We start from the raw sequence: 10,911 nt of genomic DNA, 5'->3' as shown, positions 1-10,911 counted from the left end.
TCACAGGGTTGCTGTGAGTTTTCCGGGTTGTCTGGCTATGTTTCCAACAGACCTCACAACCTCTGAGGATGCCTGCCATAGATGTGGGCGAAACATCAAGAGAGAATGTTTCTGGAACATAGCCAGATAGTCTGGAAAACTCACAGCAACCTAGTGATTCTGTCTATGAAGGCCTTTGACAACAAATCAGGCCTGGTTTCTTCATGGAGTTGGGCTTCTGGAACATGGCCAGACAGCGTGGAAAACTCACAGCAACCCAATGATTCCGGCCATGACAACAAATCAGACCTGGTTTCTTCATGGAGTTGGGCTTCTTGTTGACTCTTCCCTGCTTGCGTCCGAAGCGAAAAGCCAGCAAAGCGTTGCCGACGCAGATGCAGAAAGCGTGACGGCGCAGGTAGCAACCGAACCAACTTGGGAACAAAACATTGAGAGGGAAAAGAATAGAAAGGAGTCTGGACGGGCAGGGAGTTTACCAATGTCAACATCAGTAGGATTTACCGGCTCTGGGAGTGAAGAGAAGGCAACCGTCTGTTGGGTGAAACAAGTTTTTTATTTGAGAGGGAAGAAAAAGGACACAAATAGGAACACCGTGTAACTTTGCTAGAAACAAGACTGAGCCGCGGCTGCTTTCGGGGACATGTAACAAAGGTTCCTCCACACCCTTCGCCATGAGTGCTCCTTCTTCCATAGATCAAAACGGGCTCCACGTGGAGAGTTTTTATCTCCGGTTGCCCATCTCCCGCAGTCCAAAGGACTGCTGCTCAATGGTTGGCACCGTTCCTTCAAAACCAAAGGGATTCGAAAGAGACAAGTGTGCCAAGACGGTGGCCGTTTCACTTCTCCATACCACAACCACCAACCTCTGCTTTCCTTGGATTAACCTCCTAGTTGTAAAGGGTCTATCCATTGCCGATCCTCACTCTCTGAACCTCCATTCCATGGACAAATCTCCCTCTCTTATCCCATGAATCTCCAGCAATAAGTTAACCGTTGGGCGGATGAATATTTCATCCATCAACGTGATGAATTCTCACTTTTTGGTCTGTTCCCTCCACCAACTTGTCTCCAAATAATCACCCCATACCCTCCTCCCCACTCCCTGATTGGTCTCCCATAATAAAGTAGACAAAAAAAGGGCATTCAAATGTACATATTTGTGGACAGGACGTGACGATTCTGGGATATATATATATATATATATACCAGGGTTACTGACATGACGATTCCATATCCCAATCGGTGGGGAATGTTCGGTTATTCCAACCCTATGTGGACCGTGCCCTGACCCACCCAACGCCAGTCTCAGAAGCATCCGAAGTGGAATAAAAGAGTCATCATCGGTAAAGGATGGTCAGAGGCAAACACCTTCTTAGAGGAGAGGGCCAAAGGGACAGATTCGAAGCACTCCCTTGCCGCAGAGTCAACCTATGGTGTCTATGTTTTGGAGTCTGTTGTACTCATTGATGATGGTTTCACACGTAGTTCTTCTTGTCGTAGCTGGCCATCGTTGAGCGAGGGGCCGAGTAGGCGACGTTGGGCCGGTACTTCTCCTCTTTGGGGGGACAGGAGCAGCAGAGCAAAGAGCCGCCGAAAAGCAAGAGAGCGGAGGCCGCCCATCCGATGTAGAGAGCTGCGCCCAGCTCCCGCTTGCGCGCCTCGGGCACCAGGCTGTTGTAGAAGTCGCGGACGATTTGGTTGGCCGACCAGCAGACCGGGATGAGGGTCAGGATGCCGGCCAGGAGGAAGATGACTCCGGACACGATGGTGACCTTGGCCTTGGTGGCTTCGTCCTCGATGCAGCGCGTGCACTGGGCCCCCATGAGGAAGACCAGGAGGCCCACAGCGCCCAGGAAGATGGCGATGACGGTCAAGGCCCGTGCGGCCTGCATGTCTTGCGGCAAGGCCAGTATGGAATCGTAGACCTTGCACTGCATCTGCCCGGTGCTCTGGACCACGCAGTCCATCCACAGGCCTTCCCAGGTGAACTGCGCCGTCACGATGTTGTAGCCGATGAAGGCCGTGACCCGCCACATGGGGAGGCCGCAGCACAGGATGCAGCCCACCCAGCCCAGCACCGAGAGGGCCGCACCACCGATCTCCAAGCCCATCGACATGGTTGCCGGCCTGACCGAGTTCTAGGCAACTTCCTCGCCGTACGCCGCGTCCTTTCTCTCAGAGTGCAGTCCGGCGAGTCCACAGCTTCTGGCTTTGCCCCAGAGGCACCCAACACTCGGGGCGGATTTATAGCCGCCCCATGGCCAGGGCGGGGGCCCAGTGAGCTCAGCGCGGGGTGGGGCTTCCCCAACGGACTCTCAACCTGCCCTTGCTTCCTTCTTTCGCTCAGTTAACCCATTTCCCTTTGTTTGTTTGTGGGGATGGCATAAAGCAATGAGAGATGGAGGATTGTGACTTGGAATCAGGCCCTGGATTCCAGGCAATTGCAGAGCGTGAACAGGAAGAAGGCAGGACCAGAAAGGTCCCTCCAAGAGGTCTCCGGCTGAAGCTGAGTTCAGCCGGATCCGAAATCTAGACATCAAGTCATCATCACCATTATCATCATCAGAGTCGGCCCTAGGTATTTTTCAAGTGTAGGCGAACAGAATTTTGGCACCCCCCCAACCAATCACTGAAAAATAAAAGCGTTGGATAAGCGAAAATGTTTGATAATAAGGAAGGATTAAGGAAAAGCCTATTAAACATCAAATTGCATTAAGATTTTACTAATTAAGCACTAAAACATCATGTTTTACAACAAATCAACAGAAAAAGCAGTTCAATACCTTGTGGAGACAGGCCGCAGGAGACAGGAGTTGCCTCGATGGCGCCCCCAACAAGATAGGCAACTGCCTAGTTGGCCTTGTGGTTGAACCGCCTCTGATCATCATCATCATCATTGGAGCCCCCGGTGACGGAGAGGGTTAAAGCCTTGTGACTTGAAGGTTGGGTTGCTGACCTGAAGGCTGCCAGGTTTGAATCCCACCCGGGGAGAGTGCGGATGAGCTCCCTCTATCAGCTCCAGCTCCATGCGGGAACATGAGAGAAGCCTCCCAACAAGGATGGTAAAACATCAAAACATCCGGGCGTCCTTGCAGACAGCCAATTCTCTCACACCAGAAGCGACTCAAGTTGCTCCTAACATGAAAAAAAAACCCAAGGCAGGGCTACAGGAAGAAGGCAGGATGCCGTGCGGACCAGAAAGGTCCCTCCAAGAGGTCTCCGGCTGAAGCTAAGTTCAGCCGGATCCGAAATCCAGACATCGAGTCATCATCACCATTATCATCATCATCATCATCATCATCATCATCATCATCACCACCATTATGTACTAGCTTGGGTACCCAACATTGAAAAAGTCAGTTATATAATTGTACAAAATGTATAAGGTTGTGGGTGAACTACAATTGACCCCATGCCAGGGTAACCCCGAAAAACTCCATCAGTACTTAACGTTTGTTCTGTTGGGCAAGTTTGCTCTGGATGCATCATCAGTGGGGTTCAGTGCTCCCTGGCTGTAGGGTAAACAACAACTCCCACTATGGTGAATCAGTCTCCTCCAAACACTTTCAGTAGGTTGAGTTAGTCATGGGGGTTCTATGTGCCAAGTTTGGTCCACATCCATCATAGTTGGAGGTCACAGTTTCTCTGGTTGTGGGTGAACTACAACTCCCAAAAAGGAAGATCAGTTCCCCACAAATCCCTCTGGTCCTCTAGCAAGAGAAGCCCAATAGGAATTGGAATAGAAAGGGAGGAAGTTTGGGAAAGTTTAGACTAGAATCACCGTAAATTCAAACTCCAACTGACTATCATTGAACTTGGCCTAATCCTCTGCGCAAAGCTCTGTTTCCTTCCCTCTTTGGGAGTTTATTTAAGGCTCAGAGCGGCTCTGTTTAACCAACCTCCCCGAGCAAGGCCAGTTTATTTGCATTGGTGTTTTTTCTGACCTTGGGTACACATTCCTAATGACTTCTTATCTGGTTTCCTGGTTGCCTTGGCCGCTCCCCGTTCGTTGCCTAGAATCGCCTTCGCTCGGGAGACAATGGAGTGAAACTGCATTAATTCCACAGTCTGGATGCACCTTTTCTTTCAGCAACGGATCAGGCCAACCGTTTCCCAGAAACAAACAAACAAACCCCTTTGCCGATACTCTATAAAAACCCATGAGTGATACTAATGCCATACTTTTACAAGGGGTTGGTCTTTTACTTAGAGAAGATCATGGTGCTGTGTCAATATCTATATCTATATAAATGTAATGTGCATTTTCCCCATGGAGTAAACAACAAAGCCACTGAACCAAATCACACCAAATTTGGTCACAAAAGACATAGTCATCCAATCTATATCTTTTCAATAAAAAACCTAGAAAAATAAAGTCCAAATTAGAGGATGAGGAAGAGCCAGTCAGAAGGGTATTCCAGCTCACCAGACAAGGATTCCCATAAGAAGAAAACGGCCAGACTTTGAGACTGCAAGGCTATTCACTGCTATTCCACCTGGCCAACAAAGGATTCCCATAAGCCACAGCAATGCATGACTGGGCACAGCTAGTATATATATACAAAAATGTAATGTGCGTTTTTCCCATGGAGTAAACAACAAAACCACTGAACCAAATCACACCAAATTTGGCCACAAAAGACATAGTCATCCAATCTATGTCTTTCAATAAAAAAACCTAGAAAAATAAAGTCCAAATAACAGAAAACTCCAAATTGCTTACTGTAATGAAGTATGAATTTTGGCTTACAGATGTTATGTTTAATTGTGTGTTTATGTTTTAAAAGGGTAAGTATTACAGTTATTGCATCTCAGCACACAGAGGCTGGTTGCCATGGAGAAGTAGGCGGAACCAACTGCCGTTTAGTTGAAGAAGTGCAGAGTTTAAAAAAGAAAGTCAGTCAGTGCTCTGATGAGGCACAGGGAAGATTGATTCTAGGTTGATGGGATCAAGGAGACTCAATTGTTCATTTTGAGTTGGTTTTAAATAAGTTTGGTGACTTACTTAATGTAGTCTGTGTCCTGGTAAGGCACAGAGAATCTGTGATAGTATATCACAGGGGTAACTGTGGTTTGAAGACTTTGGGAACCAATCCCAGCTGGACTCACAGAGAACCATTGAAGTAACAGTTAGAAAGGAGCAGAGGAAGAAGTTTTAACTACTTTAAGTAAAAGAAGTGATACTTTAGAGAGTTGATTCATCTCATTCTAGTATTGTAACTGTTAATAAGAATACCTCTAAGTGAGAAACAACATTGTAACCACTAAGCTCTGTGCCTGAATAAACTTGTTATTGTTCTTCCAACATCTCTGTCGCATATATTCTAAACCAAGTTACGCTATCATCTAAAGTGAATAAGAAGAAGAAAGGAAAAACACAGGAAAATGTCTCCTCCCTAAGTCTTTGGTGGTTGCATCTTTACACTTACCAACTTGAATACCACTGAACAGCCTTGCAGCTTTAAAGCCAGGCTGCTTCTTAACCAGAGGGATCCTAACCACCAGACTACACCACAGCAATGCATGGCCAGGCACAGTTAGTAATGATATAATGGCATACATTGCCTTCCTGAACACATATACCAAGCAATCAGACTGGAGAAATCTATTAGCAAAAACAGGAAACACAACGTAAATATAAGCCAACGGTGTGATGCAGAGGCGAACAAAGCCAATGCGATTCCAGGCTGTGTCAATAGGGACTGAGTTCTATCGAACGGTTTTTCCGAGGCACGTTTACACCGCTCTGTTATTTGTATCGACATGTGATCTTACCCTATAATTTCCTGATCAAATCAACGAGTAAGTACCAAATGGATAATTGCATGACTAATATGGCTCTTCCGCTTCAAGGTATACAAGTGACATTGCAGGTTATAGTGAGACCTTGCTGCATCTTTCTGGGCCAACTTTCCATGCGGCTTTGCGTCAAGGGAGAGAACAATCGGCACATTCTTGGTGCGCTCAAGCAGCATGTTTTGAGGGGAAACTTTTTGTCCTGTGAAGTTTGGGACTTCAGAATACACCGAGTTTCGTCTTGCTTTGTTTAATGGATTTATGCAATTCAAATCTCTCCGTGCGATCTCAGAGCAGTGGACAATAAATAGTTCGGATTTCCAACCTTTCCCGGTTCAAACCACAAGTCCCCGAAACATGATTGAACACACCGACGGTTGCAACAATAACAATTTGCCCCATTGATTCTCCATTAGCAGACTGCAAGTTGAACAAGAGCCAAAGGTGTGATGCAACAGCTAAAAAAGCCAACGCGATTGTCAGATTGCATCAATAAGGACTTAGTGCCCATACTGAAAGACATCATATAGTCCCACTTTATTCTGCTCGGGTGCCAAATCCATGTTTTTATGATGTTTATAATTTTTATATTTTAAAATGTTCATTTTAATTTTTGTGTTTTGTATTTTCTGATGTTGTTTTGTTTTGCTTTGTTTGTTTTATCCGGGCTTGGCCCCATGTAAGCCGCCCCGGGTCCCCTAGGGGAGATGGAGGTGGGGTATAAAAATAAAGTATTACAGTAGAGTCTCACTTATCCAACATTCGCTTATCCAACGTTCTGGATTATCCAACGCATTTTTGTAGACAATGTTTTCAATACATCTTGATATTTTGGTACTAAATTAGTAAATACAGTAATTACAACATAACATTACCATGTATTGAACTACTTTTTCTATCAAATTTGTTGTATAACATGATGTTTTGGTGCTTAATTTGTAAATCATAACCTAATTTGATGTTTAATAGGCCTTTCCTTAATCCCTCCTTATTATTCAACATATTCACTTATCCAACATTCTTCCGGCCCATTTGTGTTGGATAAGTGAGACTCTACTGTATTATATTATTATTATTAAAGCGTTGAGCTGCTGAACTTGCAGACCGAAAGGTCGCAGGTTTGAATCCGGAGAGTGGAGTGAGCGATCGCTGTTAGCCCCAGTTTCTGCCAACCTAGCAGTTCGAAAAGATGCAAATGTGAGTAGATCAATAGGTACCGCTCCGGCGGGAAATAAGGGCGCTCCATGCAGTCATGACCTTGGAGGTGTCCATGGACAACGCCGGCTCTTCGTCTTAGAAATGGAGATGAGCACCAACCCCCAGAGTTGGACACGACTGGACTTAACGTCAGGGGAAACCTTTTCTTTTTACTTTATTCTGCTTTGGTCAGACCTCATTTAGAATAACTCTGTGTCCACGTTCTGGGCAAAACAATTCGAGAAGGATTTGACTAGATCAGGGGTCCCCAAACTTTTAAAGCAGAGGGCCGGTCCACAATCATTCAGACTGTGGAGGGGCCGAATTATCATTTGAAAAAAAAAAAGAACAAATTCCTATGCACACTGCACATGTCTTATTTGTAGTGCGAAACAACAATGATAGAACAATACAATATTTAAAAATGAAAACAATTGTAACCAACATAAACCTATCAGGATTTCAATGGGAAGTGTGGGCCTGCTTCTGGCCAATGACATACTCAAGTTAATTAGGATTGTTGTTGTTGTTGTTGTTGTTGTTGTTGTTGTTGTTGTTGTTGTTGTGTGCCTTCAAGTCATTTTAGACTTTGGGTGAGCCTAAGTCTAAAATTATTTATTTATTCATTTACTACATTTATTACATTTATATGCCGCCCTTCTCACCCCGAACAGGACTCAGAGCCACTGTATGTACATACAATATATTATATTATTAGCATAGCACAATATTAGCATTATATAATGCTATATTGAACTATACCCACTATGCTGTAATATTATATCTAATATAGAATTAACATTATTATATGATATTATTAATATTATATTGTATAACATTATAATATTATCAATATTATATGTATATACAATATATTATATTATATAAAATGATATAAAATATTATATTATAAAACTGAGGGTGGGGGCCAGGTAAATGACCTTGGAGGGCCGCATCCGGCCCCCGGGCATTAGTTTGGGGACCCCTGGACTAGATGGCCCTTGGGGTCCTTTCCAACTCTAGGACTCTATTGGAAAGACATTAAATACAATTATAATGCCTTAAACAACCCTCGCCGTCCTCTATGCTTTTTTCCTGGCACGCTTTGGTCCACCTGGCCACCATCCTCGTGCCTTTCTCTCCGCCTTCCTTGGCTCTTCGCCTGCCCCTCTCCAAAGGACTTTTCCAGTTTAGATGCCGAAAAACCCCATATCCCCATCCATGCTTCTTTCCTCCCCTCCCTCTATTTTTTTTCCAACGTTGAGGAAATAGGAAGCTCAATAACAGGTGAGTGTTCTTATCTGCTCTCCAAAGATGCTCAGAAACGGATGCTTGGCTTGGAGCATCAACAATATTCTCCCAAATGTGTTTGTAGGTTTACGGTTTGTGAAGTCCACGGGATACTGATTTTTGTCTTCCTTTATGGGATCTCTTCCATCTCTATACATCTATCTATCTATCTATCTATCTATCTATCTATCTATCTATGTATCTATCTATTTCTCATAGGAGGGAGGGAGAACTAATTCCACAGAGGAAGGATTCCGAAACGTCCTTTACAGACGGAGAGCCGGACCAAACTAGTAAGTGAATTTCAACTTGGAGAAATGAATCTCCTTGTGGAGAAACATAATAAACATTATTATTATTATTGTATGACACAGCAAACAAGATAGACATGCTGGATTTCGTATCACAAAATCACAAGTCGAACACTTCCCAAGTGTCTAGGACTGTGTGATGTATTTTCGGATGATGCACGCAGATTCCAATCGGGTGGCCTTTTGCGGCTGGCAGATCGTAATTTTGTCAATGTCTATTGTTTCCAAATGCCGGCTGAGATCTTTTGGCACAGCACCGACGAAACCGTTGATCATATCCTCAGCTGCTGTAAGAAAATCGCACAGACAGACTACAAACAGAGCACAACTATGTGGCCGAAATGATTCATTGAAACATTATTATTATTATTATTGTTATTATTATTATTATTATTATTATTATTATTATTATTATTATTATTATTATTATGACACAGCAAACAAGATAGGTCTGCTGGATTTCATATCACAAAATCACAAGTCGAACACTTCCCAAGTGTCTAGGACTGTGTGATGTATTTTCGGATGATGCGCGCAGATTCCAATCGGGTGGCCTTTTGCGGCTGGCAGATCGTAATTTTGTCAATGTCTATTGTTTCCAAATGCCGGCTGAGATCTTTTGGCATAGCACCGACGAAACCATTGATCATATCCTCAGCTGCTGTAAGAATATTGCACAGACAGACTACAAACAGAGGCACAACTATGTGGCCCAAATGATTCATTGAAACACTATTATTTTATTATGACACAGCAAACAAGATATATATGCTGGATTTCGTATCACAAAATCACAAGTCGAACACTTCTCAAGTGTCTAGCCGCTGTAAGAAAATTGCACAGACAGACTACAAACAAAGGCACAACTATGTGGCCCAAATGATTCATTGAAACACTATTATTATTATTATTATTATTATTATTATTATTATTATTATTATTATTATTATTAGACAATAAAAATGAAAGGCATAGATATAGGATGGCACTCGGCTTGGAAACAGTCCATATGAAGGGGATCTCGGAGGCTCAAGCCGAACACGAGCTAATGGCTGCGGCTAAAAAAGCCAGTATCATTCCCAGCTATGTTAATACAAGAACAGTATCTAGACTGCTGCTCCAGAGACTGGGACACTATGCCACACCAGTTAACACCCAACTGGGCTGGGTTGTGTTTTGTCAAGTACGGATTCGTAGAGTTACAAAACATCGGCCGAGATCTCGTCCCAGATGGAGTGCCAGCTCAATGCCACGACGAAACCTAGTTCAGTCCAAAACCCATAAAGATCTCTCATAGTATTTATTTTCACTCCCAAAAGCCTAGGGTTCGGTTCGTGCGAAGTCCAAGCGTTCTGCCCATCGGGAAAGTCCCTTGGAGAGCTCTGGGTGCGAATGACTCACCCAACGGGTCACGAGGTGGCCAACTACTGTATTTATTCAAACTTATCTCTTCTGTGTTTGGATTTGCGTGAGGTTATCGGCACCATTTTGTCTCTTGATTAGATACCGGCCGGATTCATTCACTGTTTAGTATAACTTGCAAAGCCTCTCCAAAGATTCGTTTTGGTCTTTGATTCCCATTTTTAGTGCATCTACATGGTACACTGAATGCAGTTTGACACCACTTTGCGGTGGAATCCTGGGAGCTGTAGTTTGCCGAGATCCCACTCTCTTTGATTGAGAAGGCAAAAGACGATATGAAACTACAGTTTACTAAGGTCTTTCCTGGGAATTGTACTTTCTCAAGGCCTTTCCTGAACTTCTAATTTCCCAAGATCTTTCCTAGGAGGGTTGCAGTTTCCCAAGGTTTTCCTGGGGGGTTGTAGTTTCCCAAGGTCTTTCCTCGGAGTTGTTGTTTCCCAAGGTCTTTCCTGGAAGTTCTAGTTTCCCAAAGTCTTTCCTGGGAGTTGCAGTTTATAAAGGTCTTTCCTAGGGGTTGTAGTTTCCTAAGTTATTTCCTGGGAGTTGTAGTTTACGAAGGTCTTTCCTTGGAGTTGTTGTTTCCCAAGGTCTTTCCTGGAAGTTCTAGTTTCCCAAAGTCTTTCCTGGGAGTTGCAGTTTATAAAGGTCTTTCCTAGGGGTTGTAGTTTCCTAAGTTATTTCCTGGGAGTCGTAGTTTACGAAGGTCTTTCCTTGGAGTTGTTGTTTCCCAAGGTCTTTCCTGGAAGTTCTAGTTTCCTAAAGTCTTTCCTGGGAGTTGCAGTTTATAAAGGTCTTTCCTAGGGGTTGTAGTTTCCTAAGTTATTTCCTGGGAGTTGTGGTTTATTAAGGTCTTTCCTCGGAGTTGTTGTTTCCCAAGGTCTTTCCTGGAAGTTCT

At 44.0% G+C, this 10,911-nt stretch overlaps 1 protein-coding gene across 1 annotated transcript; it reads right to left on the bottom strand.

The window, feature by feature from the left end:
• Nucleotides 1-534: 534 nt before the first annotated feature.
• Nucleotides 535-2,238, bottom strand: LOC100564614 (claudin-3). The gene has a single exon (XM_008120343.2). It carries the CDS (start codon nucleotides 2,115-2,117, stop codon nucleotides 1,476-1,478), a length of 642 nt encoding a protein of 213 aa, XP_008118550.1. The 5' UTR covers nucleotides 2,118-2,238; the 3' UTR covers nucleotides 535-1,475.
• Nucleotides 2,239-10,911: the final 8,673 nt, after the last annotated feature.

The sequence above is a fragment of the Anolis carolinensis genome, unplaced genomic scaffold, assembly GCF_035594765.1.
Source record: "Anolis carolinensis isolate JA03-04 unplaced genomic scaffold, rAnoCar3.1.pri scaffold_7, whole genome shotgun sequence".
Classification (NCBI taxonomy): domain Eukaryota; kingdom Metazoa; phylum Chordata; class Lepidosauria; order Squamata; family Dactyloidae; genus Anolis; species Anolis carolinensis.
The sequence above is the reverse complement of the archived record's forward strand: the minus strand, read 5'-3'. Positions and strand labels throughout refer to the sequence as shown.

Bases quoted from the DNA above. Each gene is read 5' to 3' on its own strand.
- LOC100564614 (XM_008120343.2), bottom strand. From the start codon at position 2,117: ATGTCGATGGGCTTGGAGATCGGTGGTGCGGCCCTCTCGGTGCTGGGC.